Source organism: Cicer arietinum, chromosome 8 (genome assembly GCF_000331145.2).
Source record: "Cicer arietinum cultivar CDC Frontier isolate Library 1 chromosome 8, Cicar.CDCFrontier_v2.0, whole genome shotgun sequence".
Classification (NCBI taxonomy): domain Eukaryota; kingdom Viridiplantae; phylum Streptophyta; class Magnoliopsida; order Fabales; family Fabaceae; genus Cicer; species Cicer arietinum.
Window position 1 is genome coordinate 7,215,651 of NC_021167.2, and position 14,220 is coordinate 7,229,870.

The following is a 14,220-nucleotide window of genomic DNA, read 5'->3' on the forward strand; positions in this document are numbered from 1 at the left end:
TTTATGAACATATAAATTTTTTTGAAATTAATATTGAATTTTATAGATTTTGTTTAAAGATTATGATTATTTTGTAAGTTTTTGTAAAAAAAATGATAACATTGTTAACAATTTAAGATATAAATTATTATTTGAAATTAAATAAAATACTAAATAAAAAAAACAATAAAAAAAAAAAATTGAAGTATTACTTGATATAGATATAGATGAACGCATCAATACTTGTCTACGTGAAATATTAATTCAGTAAATCATACAAAATTTGAATTTTTTATTCTTTTGATTAAAAATATATTGGTATAGATGAACGCATCAATATCTATCTGCGTGAAATATTAATTTAATGAATCATATATCGACTAAAATATTTCTTATGTAATTTAACAAAAATGTCAAAAATATTTCTTCACGTAATTTATTATTAACATATAATAATTTTGAAATTTAATTTGTATATATTATTAATTTAGAATTATTTAGGAGTTTATAATTAATACAAAAAATTCATGTATTTAATTTAATTTAATTTTAAAATAAATATTTTTAATATTTTATTTATATTTGAAAATGGAGTAATAATTACGACATTTTAACCGAATTCGAAATTAGTTACTCTTGTTTTGAATTTCACTACATTTGAATTTGACACGTATTAGGTGATGAAGTTCACCCCATGCATGTGTCATATATTACATGCAAACGTATCAAAAATCTATATGTAATACGTGTACGTTTACTAAAATGAACAGGCAAAAACCAAAACACAATTACCAGAAAATGCAACGATATCATAATATACTAACAACTAATCGTTTGTTAGCTTATGTATGTCATTGGCCCCTACCTTTATTTATTTTTGAGGATAGTAGCTTTGAATTTTATGTTCGTGGGACCATTGGAGTTGAACACTACTTTCTGCTTAATTACATTCGGTTAGTTTAAGTGGGTGGCACCCTCATTAATGTAAAGGCTCAAACCTACTCAATGTAACATTGTTGAAATGTCCAACATATACATCTATAGGGTAGGGTGTAATGCTATTAAATATAATTAAAATGATGGTTAAATAAAATAAAATAAAATTGATTTATTAATTTAAATTTTAGATTAAATATATTTATTTTACTTTTGATTATATTTAAAATTAGATGAAATATTTTATTTGGTTGGATTTTGATTAGGAGAAAAAATAATCAAAACCAATTAAAAATTAGTTGATTAAATTCAAATTAAATCAACTAAATAAAAAACGAATAGATTTGATTTGGTTCAATCAAATGAATTGACGATTTTTAAAATCTAAAAAATTTATTTTAGTTTTTTTACAAACTTTATAGATTGTAATACTATCAAAATAAAATACATTAATTATAATGAAATAAATAGTATATGATTATTAAAAATATAAAAATACAATATAGTTTTTAAGATGATAATATTAATATAGTGTGAAATAAAATAAATAATAATATAATGATTTGGTTTGGATTTTAGACTATGGACTTTGAATAGTGTGGAATTAATATTCAAAACAAAAGAGATCGACCGAATTTGATTACTTTGAAATAGGTTTTGAAAATGAAAAAAAAAAAAAAACAGAATTAATTTAATTGAATCTTTGAACTCATGGAACAAGTGGTATGATTCTTATACTCAATTTATCTCCAATGCCAAGTAAACCCTCTATCTTTCCATCTTTTTCTAAATTTGTCACCAACATCCACGTTAATAGATCTTGCTGTTTGTGTCCTAAAACGAGTTGCTGCTTCTACTTTGTGTTAGTAAGATGTGTTAGGCAGAAAGTTTAGTAAAAGAGAAAGAAAAAATATATGTGATATACTATATTAATAATAATTGCTTATAAAATGAACACAATCCATATAGTACGGAAAATAGATAGTAACAATAAAAAGGTTCCCTTTTGGTTTTTATGAAGGGTTGCTTATGTGTCAATCTCTATGATTATGATTTAATTAATTAACACTCCCACCTTCCCAACAAACAAAGACACCACTCACTCTCCATACACATAATATATGGTCAACTAAACTCTTGTGACACGTGCTCACTATTTTCTCTCTCTTTTTTTCTTCTTCAATTAAACAAAATTAGACTAATTTAAATTAATTAAACTTTGTATTAATTAGCTGGAGGGAGATTCCGTGTGTGGATATCGAGCTGTAATCTAAAAAACTTCTCTTCTTTTTCCCTCCTTCTCCCTTTCTTCTTTCTTCAATTTTTTTTTTTCACTATCCAAATTTATACAAAGTCTATAAATACCTCATAAGTTCAACTTATTTTGTCACACACCTTCTTCATATTATTCTTTTCTCTTTCTTCTATTATAATTATTCATTCACTACAACACTAACAACATAAACATGGAACTTAGTATCATGTTTTGTTTGTTTACTTCTTTTCTCCTCATTGTTTTGTTCAAAATATTCATCAAACCCTTTGTCTCCAAAACACATGACTTGCCACTACCACCTGGTTCCATGGGTTGGCCTTACATAGGAGAAACTTTTCAACTATATTCTCAAGACCCAAATGTCTTTTTTGCATCAAAAATTAAAAGGTTTATAGAAATTCTACAATAATTTTCCATTGTTATCTTCAACTAGTTCATTTCATGGATAAATTTTAATAACATAAAAATATTATAAAAAAAAAAAATTTATTTTATAGGTATGGTTCTATGTTCAAGTCTCACATTTTAGGGTGTCCTTGTGTGATGATTTCAAGTCCTGAAGCTGCAAAATTTGTGTTGAACAAAGCTCAACTTTTTAAGCCAACATTTCCAGCAAGCAAAGAGAGGATGTTGGGAAAACAAGCTATCTTTTTTCATCAAGGAGAGTATCATGCTAACTTGAGAAGACTTGTTCTTCGTTCCTTCATGCCAGAAGCCATCAAAAACATTGTTCCTGACATTGAATCCATTGCTGAAGATTGTCTTAATTCATGTGAAGGACGGTTAATCACAACTTTCCTTGAAATGAAAACGGTGAGTCTTCAAAACAGAGCAAAAAACAGAGCAAAACAGAGTGTACTCTGTTTCTCTCTTTAAAAATAATGAAATTTAAGAGTAGAAAATTGAAAAAAATTTAATTTTTTTAATGATTTTAATACAAAATAAATAATGGGTGTTTGTTTCTTTGCAGTTCACATTCAATGTTGCACTCCTTTCAATATTTGGAAAAGATGAAATTCTATACAGAGAGCGTTTAAAACAGTGTTACTACTCACTTGAAAAAGGATACAATTCAATGCCAATTAACCTTCCTGGAACACTCTTCCACAAAGCTATGAAAGCAAGGAAAGAACTTGCAAAGATCTTGGCTCAAATAATCTCAAGTAGAAGACAGAAAAAACAAGATTACAAAGACTTGTTAGGTTCATTCATGGAAGAAAAAGCAGGACTAAGTGATGAACAGATAGCAGATAATGTAATTGGAGTCATATTTGCAGCTCGTGACACAACAGCTAGTGTGCTTACGTGGATTGTTAAGTACCTTGGTGAAAATATCAGTGTCTTAGAAGCAGTGATCGTAAGTGTTTAGGGTCCTACCCTTTATCCTTTAATCATTCTTTTGCCAAATTTATTTATTTATTTTTTGGTGGATTTGAAAATTAGTTGTTTGGTTTCTTATTTAGATTTTACATGTTTTATCATAGGAGGAACAAGAGTGTATATTGAAGAGCAAGGAAGAAAATGGTGAAGAAAAAGGTCTTAATTGGGAAGATACAAAGAAGATGGTAGTAACTTCAAGGGTTATTCAAGAGACTCTTAGGGTTGCTTCAATTTTGTCTTTTACTTTTAGAGAAGCAGTTGAAGATGTTGAATATCAAGGTTAATATTTCCAAATCTTATATGATACTTTAAATTTTCATTTTTTAGTTTTTTTTTCCTCTAAGATCTTCTTTTTTGTTTCTGATTTAGACTCATAGATTCTGTGTTGGTGATTGTTTTTTTTAGGATATCTTATACCAAAAGGGTGGAAAGTATTGCCACTGTTTAGGAATATACACCATAGTCCAAAAAATTTCAAAGATCCTGAGAAGTTTGATCCTTCAAGATTTGAGGTAATTATTGAGTAGGATATATGTATTCACTATTTACCATAGTTTTGTTCATATTCATGTGTGATATACAAATTACAAAGATCATGACCTTGATAGATTCTGTTAATGATTTGCCAGGCTGCTGCAAAACCCAATACTTTTATGCCATTTGGCAGTGGGGTCCACGCTTGTCCTGGCAATGAATTAGCCAAGTTGGAGATTTTGGTCCTCTTGCATCATCTCACCACAAAGTACAGGTTGGTAAAACTTGATCATTAGTACTAATAGTTTCACTAAAATGTTATTTCTATAACAAGGACTTTGAACTTAATGCATGTTTTTGAATCATTATGATTTTGTTGTAATTCTAATATGCATCATTAGTGTTAAACATGATTCTTAATTTTAGTAACTTGGAATTTTTCTAAATGTTGTTTGCATTATTATGTGTAGGTGGTCTGTGGAGGGTGCAAAAAATGGAATTCAGTATGGCCCTTTTGCTCTTCCTCAAAATGGATTGCCCATCATATTACATTCTAAGAAGTAGATATCACTCCAACATAAGATTGAACTAAGTTAATCTCATATTTTATAAGATCTTTCTGAATATAGAAATATTGAATTCTTATTTTAGTCTGGATATGCGATGTCAATCTAGTTGGAATAACTTTCTCTCGCTGACGCTACTTGTTTGTTGCTGTAAGAAGAAGAATTCTTGTTGTAGCTCTAATTGAATTCAACTCTCTCAAGAAAATGAGGAAAGTCCAATATCATGTTGCAAATTCTACAAAGGAGATGAGATCAACTCTTGCTTACTTTTTGGCCTATAGACACCCAAAGGGGTAGTCTTGAGAATAGCATATCAAATAGGGATGTCAAGTGTATATAAGAGGTTTCATACTCTCAAAGATCTTTTTTATTTTTTCAACTTCTCTGTGTCCAAATTTGAGGAAAAGTCCTCAAAAGATTGTATTGGTACTTGTTACATGATGACATTGTAACCTAGAAATAATGTTAGGGTCCAATTAACAAATGTCCTAAGGACATTAGATAGAGACACCCAATTAAATATTTTTAATTACATCAAGTGTTATATATTTTTGTTCTTTTAGTTTAATGCATATATATCTTCTTTTATTATCTTAATTAATCAAAATCTTCAAACTATTCATTCACATATTTCATAATTTGATACATAGATATTAAACAAATAATATTTTATTAAAAGTTGTGAATATCTATGAAGAGACATGGTGATGTATATGATGATGTAAAATTATACTAAGATCCATACATCAATTGATTAGTTTTGTAGCCATTAGAATGCTGCAAAGTCAAAACAAAGTAAATTATTGATACTAAAACCATGCCAAAAAACAAACTATAAGGGAAAAAGTCCATGCTTGAGTGTAAATTAATCTATTACAAATATATACACACTTAATAAAAATAGTACTATTAATATTCTTTTTATCCAACAAAAAATCTATTTATTTTAAATCACGGCACGACAGAATTATAGTTGTGATTATTCGTGCTTCCCATCTTGCAAACATGCATTCAATTTTATTCAAAATTTGACTAATACACATATCATATCATATGCTAATGTGCAATTAAACTCAGGTTCCCTTAGATATGAACACGTGTCATTTCAAGCATACAAGTTAGTTATATCATCAAGTACTGCCCCCACGTATGGTTGCTTCCTCTCCTCTATCTCTACTTTTTCTTCAATCAATTTCTTTTAATTGCTACTATATTCCAATATATATAAATTAAAACATTTCATATTTATGAAAAATTAGTCTACATTGTATATATTCATTTTCATTAACTTTATCATATATAGTTATTGTATTTTTCTCCAACAAACCTTTCATAGTCCAATTAATAGTTATATACTCCTAATTTTGTTTCTTTGTGTGATATTTTGAAGGCTTTCATATATCGGTGCCACCATCCATCTATATCCACATGTTGTAGTTTGTAATTGCACATGTTTGTAACAAGACAAATTTCCCTTTATTTTTTCATGAAATTGTATGTACCAAAGTAATTGGTTGAGTATGTCATAGTTATCAAATTCCATACAACACTTAGTAGAAGACATATATATATAGCTGTAAGTGAAATGAAACTTTAGTAGGAAATCTAATTCATGATATACACTATATTCAACTTTCATGCCGGTATATTATGTTGATTTCAGTTTCATCAATATTTCCAAATTGAGAAAAAAAAATTGGTATGTTGTGTGGGCCTTGAAATTGCACCGCTTAGTTGTTAATGTAGTATACTATATACTTTGAAATTTGAATATCTATAATTAATTAATCAACATTTTCGGTATAATCTAATTAACCACGGCACCGCAAGAAGAACATTTTCTCATGTTATAATATATTCTCTCATAATTAAATTAGGTTGAAATACGTGTAAGCTAACTAGAATGACTATCTTATACCAATAATAAGAACTTTTCTATTAAAGACCAAGGAAAAAGAATATTATGAAAATGAAGTTATTAAATATTAATATAATATTTTTCAATTAGAACATGTGTTATATATTTACAAATTTCAAATAAATTTTAAGAAAATAATGTATTGAAAAATATGAATTAAATGTATTAAATATATGAATTAAATGTATTAAAAATATGAATTAAATACGGAACAATATGTGTTTGGTTATGTAGTGAAAGTTAAGGATAAGTTGAGTTAAATTATATTTCATATTATATTTTTAGATGTATTTTTATATTGATCAAATGGATAAAAATGAGACGGATTTTAAAATTGAATTGATCGATCTAATCTCTAATTGATTGTAATTTATAATTGAGAAAGAAAGAAATGATAAAAATTCAAAAGAAACATAATATCAATGTGAATGAATGGAGCAAGAACATATCAATAAGCCCTAAAATATATAAGAACCAAAACAAATAAGCATCTAGAATTAGATGAAACACTTAAGGAGGGAGGCAAAAATATGATGGTCTCTATTTTTGTGATGTTTTCCGAAATAAAATAAAATAAAAAGTTAAGTCAACACATTAGAAATCTATAAAATTAAATTTGGTAACTTAGACTTCAATGAAAATATTTTATAAAAAAATATATAACATACATTTAAATCATACTATTCTGTTCTGGTCTAGCATGGAGCTACCGGCCACAATTAATGATAAAAGGGAAAATGGAGAATCAATGACTTCATGACGAAGTGGTCGAATTCCAACTATTTTGTCAAAGATTTTGTACATTATGACTTTGCCATATATAAAATCTTAGCCACAAATAATAACTCACAGCTCTCATGACTAAGCACAATTGTTACACGTGTTTGTTTTTTTTATATTGTTGTGAGTTTAATTGCAAAAAAGTTGATATTATTAATGGTGGATATGTCTAAGGAGGTAAGGTACATTTCAAATCCATGACAGCTATATATAACGTTTCTTTACTACTTTTTCCATATCTGAATTGATATAAAAGCATGGTGTCTAACTATTTAAAATAATTGCTTTTATAATTTAAGGTAAGCCAATTCCAAAGTTTTACACTTTTTTGGAAGAAAAAGAAAAAAAAGAAAAAGGTGTTTTTTTATTGAAAGAAAAGGACTAAAACCATCATACAAAATAAATTATGTGTATGTACGATAAAATTGAAAAAATTACGATATTGATAAAAAATTTAGTTTTAAGTTTTGATAAAATTACAAGGTTACACAATTTTGACAAATTTACATCGGATTTAAACACTGTATTAAGTTTGAATGTACAATATTAAGATTATTATTGACTTAGATAAAAGTCACATTCTTTTAGAGCCAATATCTTCCGTACCAAGTCCTTGTTTTAACCAAATATTTATTAAATTGTTACAATTATTTGAATGTAATCGAATTAGAAAGCAAACTCTCTGGCTATAAAGTCAGCATATGGGCTTCGACCCTTTTTATATTAAAAAAAGAAAAAAAAGTCAGCATAGGATCCGATTTCACAAAAGTCAAGTACAGATATGATGATTGATGAGTAAATTATATATTTTTATTTTATTTTATTTTTGAATCTATCTAGTATATAGTTTGTATAAAACCGGCTTATAAACGTTATTAAATTATAACTCAATTAATCGATATTGTTAATTTAATATTAAATTATAAATTAATTAATAAATATTAATATTGAATTTAAATATTTGAAAATTATTTTGAATTATAAATATTTTTAAATAAATATATAATATTTTATTAAAATTATATATATAACACATTGGTGCAAGAAACAAGAGACACGTATAATATAGGTGTGTCCATGCTAGTATGCTACTCCATAACCAACTTTCACGTTTATTTCATTTGTCACTGTAACTACTACTTCCTCTCTTGTTATTTAGCTAATTTTCTCTGAAAATTTAGATAAAAAGAAAGAAAAAAAATAGATTCCCATTTTACATAATTAAATTAAATGGCATATATATTAAAGGGAGAAAATAGCAATGTTTTGAAGTAATTTTTTTAGGACAATGTTCTGAAGTATTGTTAATCATGATAATTTTGGCAAGATAAGGAGAATCAATTTAACCAAAATCAACACAACAGCTACATTAGGCACATTGCCTTTACCATTTTGATAAGTTAGTTGGCACTGTATGATAAAGTGATCAGATTGTTAGCATGTTTCAATAGTGGTGAATATATAAGCAAATGTGATGACAATGCCACTTTAATTTCAAATAATGAATTAGGAATATATCTTATCAAAATTTTGTGGCTGGCAACCAATTGTCATTGTCACACATTAGTAGAAGTTTACAATTACAATACTCAATAAACAAGGGGGGTGAGACAAAAATTTCATCTACTTTAGTTTTTATCTGTATTTTGTGTCTACTCACAAATATTATTTGATTTTCTATATTGAATCTGACTTTTAATAAAATAAGGCGATATTATATTTTTTTTTAAATAATTACATTTAAGATTTTATGATTTCATCAACGTAAATTTTGAGGTTTTTTTTTCTATAAATGATATGCTATAATTATTATCAGATGAACTAGAATTTAAAAATAAATTTGAGTTTTATCGATATTTTTTAAAGAAAAAATATATATGTAAAAGAAACCAATTTTTAAAATTTCAAAATATTAAATGCATAGCTTTCAAAATTATATTAAATTTTTAATTTTTTTAACAAAGACATTTAACGATTGTATTTTGCCATGAAAAATTATAAACTTATATTTTAATCAAAATTAAAAGTTCCTATTGTTGGGTTTTGGGCTCCCTTCCTATGTGGAGAAAGGCCCAATATGTGCAAGTCCATGTGTCTCACTTAACCAAGTGGAGACAGGTCAGATTAGTGGGCGTGTAAGAGCTGAATTCAGAGAGAGAGGCAAAGAGAAAAGTGAGAGAGGAAGAGCAAACCCTATTCTCGCATAAAACAGAGCAGCTGCACTAGATTCGCGATTTCTCCTTCGTTCACCGTCGGATCGGGCTGAAATTTGGACAGCAGGTTCGTGACTCGTGGTACTTCATTCTGACCGTTTGGATCGTCGATCAGAGGTCTGAGGTGGGAGAAATTGGACTCGGACAGCAACAGTTTTTCTGGTTTTTTGCTGAACTTTGTTCTCAATTTCATGTTTGTTTTCTCATTGTGTTGGCTGATTGTTGTGCTGGTTACCTTGCTGTTTTTGGCTGGTTGCTGAGCACGAATTTGTGCCATATTAGAAACTCTCTTGTACCCATATTTTGATCATAGTGGAACTCTATTACTGGTTTGGTCCCGTGGTTGTTTACTTCTCACATTGAGAAGGTTTTTCCACGTTAAAAATTATTGTGTCATTTGTGATGGTGACTTTAGTTGCTGTGATTATTTGTTGATTGCTCCTCACAGATTCTTGCAAGTTTGGGAAATTGATTATCCGCTGCATATTGCTCTGTTAGAGTTGTTATTATATTTGTTGTTGAATTTCCCATCAGAGTGGCATCAGAGCTCTTTGGTTAAGGGGCTGTTTGACTTGTTTGAATGATGGAGGCAAATACAAATAGAATGATTTGTTTGAATGGCACTAATTATCACTTATGGAAGGGAAAAATGAAGGATCTGTTATTTGTGAAGAATTTGCATCTTCCTGTGTTTGCTACTGAGAAGCCAGAATCCAAGACTGATGAGGATTGGAGCTTTGAACATCAGCAGGTCTGTGGTTTTATTCGGCAATATGTAGAAGACAATGTTTATAATCACATTGCTAATGAGGAACATGCAAGATCCTTGTGGAAGAAGATTGAATCTTTGTATGCTTCTAAATCAGGGAATAATAAGTTGTATTTGTTGAACTCCTTGATGAATTTGAGGTACAAGGAGGGGACTTCTATTTCAGATCATTTAAATGATTTTCAAGGGCTCCTAGATCAATTGTCAGGTATGGGTATCAAATTTGATGATGAAGTGTTGGGACTATGGCTACTGAATACTCTACCAGATTCTTGGGAAACTTTTCGGGTTTCAATTACAAACTCAGCTTCTGATGGTGTTGTCTCTTTGCAAAGTGTAAAGGGAAGTGTTCTTAATGAGGAGATGAGAAGGAAGGCACAAGGTACTTCATCTCATTCCGAGGTACTTGTCACTGAGAACAGGGGCCGAAGTCAAAGAAAGGAACCGAAAGGGAATAGACAGAATAACAGAAGTGCGAGTAGAGAGAACAACAGAAGTAAGTCCAAGTCCAGACACAAGAATGTGGAGTGCAATTATTGTCACAAAATGGGGCACATACAGAGGAACTGTTTCATATGGAAAAGGGAGAGCAAAAACAATAACAGTAAGCAGAGAGATAAGAATCATGATGATGATGACCGTGTTACTACTGCTACTTGTGATGATCTGATTATTCTCCGTGACTATGACTCAGTCAATCTTGTATCAGATGAGAGCATGTGGATTATTGATAGTGGTGCTACACTGCATGTTACACCAAGGAAGGAGTTCTTCACATCTTACACTTCTGGTGACTTTGGAGTGTTGAAGATGGGTAATGATGGTGTGTCCAAGGTAGTTGGTATTGGTGATGTTTGTTTGCAGACCAACATGGGAGTGCAGTTGTTGCTTAGAGGAGTCAAACATGCTCCAGATGTTCGCTTTAATTTGATCTCTGTGCAGATGCTTGATGATGGTGGTTATGATAATCACTTTGGTTCAGGAAAATGGAAACTCACCAGAGGTAACTTAGTTGTGGCCAGAGGGGAGAAAATTAATAAACTGTATTGGACTAAAGCATTGGTTGCTAAAGACAGTGTGAATGCCATGGATATGGAGGCTTCTTTGTGGCACCGCAGGCTTAGTCATATCAGTGAAAAGGGGCTGAATTGTTTAGCTAAAAAGGATGTACTTCCGGGATTAAAGAGTGCAGAGTTGGAGAAATATTCTCATTGCATGGCTGGTAAGCAGACTAGAGTATCCTTCAAGAAACATCCTTCCTCAAGGAAGTCAGAGTTGCTTGAATTGGTGCATTCTGATGTTTGTGGCCCGTTGAAGGTAAAGTCAATTAGTGGTGCACTTTACTTTGTTACTTTTATTGATGATTGTTCCAGAAAGCTTTGGGTCTATGCTTTGAAGACAAAAGACCAAGTTCTGGAGAAATTCAAAGAGTTCCATGTTATGGTGGAGAGACAGTCAGGCAAGAAGTTGAAATGCATTCGTACTGACAATGGTGGTGAGTATTGTGGACCATTTGATGTTTATTGCAAGCAGCACGGTATCAGACATGAAAAGACTCCTCCTAAAACCCCTCAGCTGAATGGTTTAGCAGAGAGAATGAACAGGACATTGATTGAAAGAGTTAGGTGTATGCTTTCTGAAGCAAAGTTGCCTAAGCATTTCTGGGGTGAAGCATTGTACACGGCAATGCATGTTATTAATCTGAGTCCTGCAGCTGCTTTGAATGCTGAGGTGCCAGACAAGATTTGGTTTGGCAAGAATGTCAGGTATGATCATTTGCGTGTCTTCGGTTGCAAAGCATATGTGCATGTTCCAAAGGATGAGAGATCCAAGTTGGATGGGAAGACAAGACAGTGCATCTTTATCGGTTATGGTCAGGATGAATTTGGCTACAAGCTGTTTGATCCAGTTGAGAAGAAAGCTGTTAGAAGCCGTGATGTGAAGTTCATGGAAGACCAAACCATTGAAGACATTGATAAGATGGAGAAGACTACACCTGAGATTGATAATGGTTTGTCTGATGTTGATCCAGTTCGGATGCCTACACATGATCTGGATACTGCTGAAAATAATGTTCAGAATGATGAGCAACATGGTGATGTTGGTGATCAGCAGCTTGGAGATGATTTTGATGTTCCTAATGATGATGCTGAAGAAGAACATGAGATGTCACAAGATGAGGATCTTGGTGATGCTCCTGAACCACCTCAAGCTCAAGTTTGGAGGTCTACTAGGCAGAGGAAACCATCCACCAGGTATCCTTCTGATGACTATGTTACCTTGACTGATGGAGGCGAACCTGAATGTTATGATGAAGCCATGGAGAGTGATGAAAAGAAGAAGTGGTTGGATGCTATGCAAGATGAAATGAAGTCTTTGCATGATAATCACACTTTTGATTTGGTGAAACTACCTAAGGGAAAGAAGGCTTTGGAAAACAGGTGGATCTTCAGAGTGAAGCAAGAAAACAATTCTACATCTTCAAGATATAAAGCCAGATTAGTTGTGAGAGGTTTCAGACAGAGAAAGGGTGTTGATTTCAATGAGATTTTTTCTCCTGTGGTGAAGATGTCATCCATTAGAACTGTGTTGAGTTTGGCTGCTACTCTTGATTTGGAGGTAGAGCAAATGGATGTAAAAACTGCTTTCCTTCATGGTGATTTGGAGGAAGAGATTTACATGAAGCAACCTGATGGTTTTCTTGTTAAAGGCAAAGAAGACTATGTGTGTAGGCTCAGAAAGAGTCTATATGGTTTGAAGCAGGCCCCGCGTCAGTGGTACAAGAAGTTTGAGTCAGTTATGTGTGAGCAAGGCTACAGGAAGACTACTTCTGATCACTGTGTCTTTGTTAAAAAGTTTGCTGATGATGATTTCATTATCTTGTTATTGTATGTTGATGACATGCTTATTGTTGGGAAAAATATTTCCATGATTAACAGGTTGAAGAAGCAATTGGGCGAGTCATTTGCCATGAAAGACATGGGAGCTGCTAAGCAGATTCTTGGTATAAGAATCATGCGTGACAGGAACAAGAAGAAACTTTGGCTGTCACAAGAACACTATGTTGAAAGACTGTTACAGAGGTTCCAGATGGAATATGCTAAGGCTGTAAGTACTCCTCTTGCTACTCATTTTAAATTGAGTACTAGTCAGAGTCCTACCAATGAAGCTGAAAAATCAGATATGCAACGAGTTCCTTATGCATCTGCTGTGGGTAGTTTAATGTATGCAATGGTGTGTACAAGGCCTGATATTGCACATGCTGTTGGTACAGTTAGTAGATTTCTGTCTAATCCAGGTAGAGAGCATTGGAATGCTGTGAAATGGATTTTGAGGTATCTTCGTGGTACTACCAGTTTGAGGCTTTGTTTTGGAGGTGATAAGCCTACTCTTGTGGGATATACTGATTCTGATATGGCTGGAGACATTGATTCCAGAAAGTCTACTTCAGGCTACTTGATTAAGCTTGCAGGGGGAGCTGTGGCATGGCAATCCAGATTGCAGAGGTGTGTTGCATTGTCCACTACTGAGGCAGAGTTCATTGCCATTACAGAAGCATGCAAGGAATTGTTATGGTTGAGGAAATTCTTGCAGGAGCTTGGTTTTGTTCAAGATAAGTATTTGCTATTTTGTGATAGTCAAAGTGCAATTCATCTTGGTAAGAACTCAACCTTTCATTCTAGGTCCAAGCACATTGATGTTAGGTATCATTGGATACGTGATGTTTTGGATGCTGGATTGTTGGAATTGGCCAAGATTCATACAGATGATAATGGTGCTGATATGATGACCAAGGCATTACCGAGAAGCAAGTTTGAAACTTGTTGTGAGATCGCCGGTTTGGCGGTCACCTCCACATAGTTGTGAGGGGGAGATATGTTGGGTTTTGGGCTCCCTTCCTATGTGGAGAAAGACCCAATATGTGCAAG

At 31.6% G+C, this 14,220-nt stretch overlaps 1 protein-coding gene across 2 annotated transcripts; it reads left to right on the forward strand.

Annotated features, from left to right (window-relative positions):
* Window positions 1–2,259: 2,259 nt before the first annotated feature.
* On the forward strand, window positions 2,260–5,143 carry LOC101490679 (abscisic acid 8'-hydroxylase CYP707A2-like). Of its 2 annotated transcripts, XM_004512272.4 has the most exons (7): window positions 2,268–2,578; window positions 2,689–3,004; window positions 3,162–3,548; window positions 3,676–3,850; window positions 3,977–4,083; window positions 4,201–4,319; window positions 4,516–5,143. In XM_004512272.4, exons 1-7 carry the CDS (start codon window positions 2,382–2,384, stop codon window positions 4,607–4,609), a joined length of 1,395 nt encoding a protein of 464 aa, XP_004512329.1. In that variant the 5' UTR covers window positions 2,268–2,381; the 3' UTR covers window positions 4,610–5,143. The 2 variants fall into 2 exon arrangements, with proteins under 2 accessions (XP_073220753.1, XP_004512329.1); XM_073364652.1 differs by lacking the exon at window positions 4,201–4,319 and having other exon boundaries at window positions 2,260–2,578.
* Window positions 5,144–14,220: the final 9,077 nt, after the last annotated feature.